This window comes from Hibiscus syriacus, unplaced genomic scaffold, assembly GCF_006381635.1.
Source record: "Hibiscus syriacus cultivar Baekdansim isolate YM2019G1 unplaced genomic scaffold, ASM638163v2 tig00111402_pilon, whole genome shotgun sequence".
In the NCBI taxonomy this organism is placed as follows: Eukaryota; Viridiplantae; Streptophyta; class Magnoliopsida; order Malvales; family Malvaceae; genus Hibiscus; species Hibiscus syriacus.
In genome coordinates, this window is record NW_024063082.1 from 2405349 (window position 1) to 2409447 (window position 4099).

The following is a 4099-nucleotide window of genomic DNA, read 5'->3' on the forward strand; positions in this document are numbered from 1 at the left end:
AGTTGGTGTCCTACACATTCACGTAAGTTGGAGGCCGAGAAAAGTGGGTTAGTTGCGTGACAAGCGGCGTGCCAAGTGGGGACTGTGGCGCTTGTGGAGAGACGAGTGAGGGAGAGCTGGGTGCACCATGCGGCGTTGATGGAGTGAAGGCTTGCTAGGGTTTCCATTGCAGTTGGGTCAGCGTGTGGATTTGGGCCATTACTGTTGGGCCTGTAAAAGGAGAGAAGAAAAGAAGGGAAAAAAATGTAAATAAATATAATATAATATTATATATATGTATGTATTATAAGGGACGAATTTAAGTGTAAATAAACTATATATATATTATAACTTATAACATAATGAATATATTATGAGCGACGAATTTAAGTGTCTTCAGTTTTACAAAGATAAAACATTGCCATCTATTTCGGTATGATCAACGTTAAGCTTAGGATCCAAAGCCATTTGTTCAAGACGAAGAAGGCTGCTTGTCGCCAAAATACCCTTAGCATCAACATCATGCAAGCATCTATTGTACAAGCTTTTGGTGGCCATTGAAGCCGCTTCCAAAAGCTCTTTACTTTTTTGGGAACCCAAAAGGCAGTGCCCCAATATCCTCAAGCTTGGCTGCAAAAGCTCCCATGGCAATGGAATCCTCCTCTCTTTCTTCCCCTTCGATTCCTCACTCTTTTGCCCCGCTGCCCAAATGTCACAGAACTCACAAAACTCCATCTTCGAACTCACCGGCATTTGAGATATCTTGCTGTAGTACAACTCTAGAGCCACCCCCACGATCCTTGCCCTCCTCGACGATCGCATCGTGCCATGGGGCTCCAACGTCGGAGATATCACCGCTAGGTTTAACTCCGTTGCTTTGTTTTTAACCGACCCTTTGGCTTCATGGTAAATGCTGGGCTGCGAGAGATCGGGCACGTTGACGGTTACTGGCTGGCCATCGCGGGCGGTGGTTTCGTGGGCGTAGAGGGCTAATACGATGGCTTCGAAGCCGGCGAGGGATTTGCGTAGGGAGATGCGGGTGAGGTAGACACCGGCTATGATGGGGACGAAACGGAGGACGACGAGTTTGAGTTCGGGGTCGGTTGAATGGAAAGTGTCGTACAGCCAACGACAGAGGTTGTTATCGCCGGAGCCGGAGTCGGGGAGGCGGAGGAGGGAGGATATTTCGGAGGTGATGGTGGGGTCGTGGAGGAGGGAAAAGGAAGGGTTTGAAGAGGAAGAGACGGAGGAAGGGACGGAAGAAAGGATGGAGGAGAGAGATTGGATGCACGAATGTGCATTTGAGTCGGGGTTGGAGGAAGACATTGATTAATACTAAGAAACAATGAAAAACAAGGCATTTACTTTTCATTTTTTATATTATACATTTTTATTTTTATAAAAAAATATCCTTGCTTTAAATTTCAAATGAAAGGACATAATTATGGAGTAAAATTAGGATCCTCTATTACTAGCTAAACAATAGCATGATCACCCATTCTTCCCTCTTTTGTGCTTATATTTGTTTGTTTGTTTTAATAATAATAGAATTCATATCAAAATTAATTTATTTTTTATTATAAATAATTTAAAATAAACCTACTTAGGGAATTTTTACCAAATATTAAAATAAAAATATTATTTAGACACTTCTTCTATATTCTAAATATTCAAATTAATATTATATCCTTTTGGAATCATTATTTAAAACGAAACCAAAAAATTGATTTTTTGTTTTTTATAATTCTTTTTACATTATAAAATTAAATTATAATTTTATTTAAATTAAATATTAATTATCATTTATATTATCAAAGTGCAATTTTACCTTGAAAAGTAGTTGCTTTTAAACTTCTTAACATATAATAATAGATCACCAGATATTTTCGCCAACACGGAAATGACAAAACTTCGAATCTAAAAATTTAAGAATGCATTACATCATCAACTTCAAATGCATTTACAACTTGAAAGAAGAACCATCATGTTGTTTGCCTGATCCTCCTGCCATTGGTATCGGCCCCACACACTCTGTGATTGTCACCGCTGCTGTAATCCTCCTCGCAAGGAGCTCCGACTGCGGCAAAGGGTTTTAGGTTTTCCGATGGCACGACTGCTGCAATAACAACACATATTGAGAGACCGAAATGGAAAGTCGTTCCTGGAAATATTCTAAGAGAAATCTCTTAAAGCATCATCATTTGAGGGAGTATAGATTATGTGAGAGAAGCCTAAGTATTGCTTACCTTTGTCCAAATTCTGAACCTCAACATGGTCATAACCATGCAGCAAATGCATTGTTCGTTACATTCGGAGGATCTCGTATCATGCATGCCACCCAATTAAAAGATATGAATGTGTGAATCCCGACTCTGCAAGAATATGTGTAAATTCTGTTGCCAAAATATCATGCTACGGAATTAAAAGCTGTTTGTCTCAGATTTATATTGCAGAGAAGTAACAAGATCAAACAAGCGGTGGTTCTATGTTTAAATAACTATTAGTTTCACCACACTCATTGATGAGCAAAACACACGTCAAAAGAAAATGTGTATAGTTGACCTGCAAGGTTTTCAGTAGCAAATCTGAGACAAACGGCTTTTAATTCCGTAGCATGATATTTTGGCAACAGAATTTACACATATATTCTTGCAGAGACAGCATTCATACATTCATTTCACACTCTCCACACGATACCTATCAGCTGCTTTAGCTATTAGTGTTTCAGAAGAGCTAGACCCAAAACTCTCCGTATCCTCCGAAACAGTGTCTCTGCAAATAAAGTGAAACAACAACTCCAACACTAGAATTTATTTTCAAACAATCAGCTATAAATAGCATTTTGGAAAATCACAAATCCTTGTACAGCAAAACACTTTGTTCCCACCATAGCAAAAGCATTATCACCACGCTTACAAAATAATCAAACTGATATAAAAAAAAAAACAAGAGATTTAGATCATAAGTTCCACCCTAAACCCAATAAAGCATCATTTACCAGCGTTGACAGAGAAGCACTTAAACAAGTTAATTCGTATATAATTCCCACATAAAATATCTCCTACTTCCAATGCCAAACAACATAATCAGGTCCTCTTTCCGTATAAAAAGAGGTTCCACGAGACCCTGCAACATTTAAGACGAATATTTTTTTTTCACAAGATAAAGGTCTCATTTCTTCAAGAATATGAACCATGTGCCTTGTTCTTTGGCCACTACTTGCTTTTTTTTCACAAATTAAAATCAAAACTCTACTTTTTTTTTTATACAGAGCAGTTATTGATTTTCAATCAATTAAATTATTTAGCTTATACCAATCGCTTCTTCCGTAGCATGTATTCATTCGATTCTGAACATTTCGTTAAAGAAAATTCAAAGATAGAAAACGTACCACATACTGCCGCCACATCTCCACGGCGATGTTGCTCTATTTTTCATCGGGATGATTCTTTAAAAGTTTAGTGTTTTGGATTCGATGAATTGAGGAAAAATTCGAGTGGGAGTTTCAAGAATTTTGCGTTTTTTTTTCTTGTTTGTAATCTTGCTTTTCTTTAAAAACAAAACACAAATATAAAAAATAAAATTAGAAGAAAGGAAATACAAATCTCTATTCACTCCTTGGATATATATATATGTATCCTCCTTGTCTAGTTGTCTTCACTTAAATTTCAGTAGGTCTGTAAACGAACCGAACGCACACGAACTGAGGTATGTTCACGAACATAAACGAACACGAACATAAACGAACAAATTTTTTTTTTGTTCATGTTCGTTTATTAAAGAATATAACTTGTTCATGTTCGTTCATTTAATAAATAAACGAACATAAACGAACACGAACATAAACGAACATGAATATAAATGAACACGAACATAAACGTTGGATACCCCACATTCCATTGTTCTTTCATGAAAAATAGTTGACAATGCAAATCAACCAAATCTACAGCGATAAATAGCGTAAGAGCTTATTAGCAGTGATGAAATGTTTAAAGATATCAAATATTTCGATCAATCTTTTAAAGATAATAAATGATTCACACGACTTTAATTTAACGCTACAACATTTATCTTAGTGGTCCATGGTTAAATATGGACAATCATTTTCCACTACTTTATT

At 36.8% G+C, this 4099-nt stretch overlaps 1 protein-coding gene across 1 annotated transcript; it reads right to left on the reverse strand.

Moving 5' to 3' along the window:
* Positions 1-381: 381 nt before the first annotated feature.
* Positions 382-1305, reverse strand: LOC120162389 (hyccin-like). The gene has a single exon (XM_039172547.1). The coding sequence runs from the start codon at positions 1303-1305 to the stop codon at positions 382-384; it is 924 nt and encodes a 307-aa protein (XP_039028478.1).
* Positions 1306-4099: the final 2794 nt, after the last annotated feature.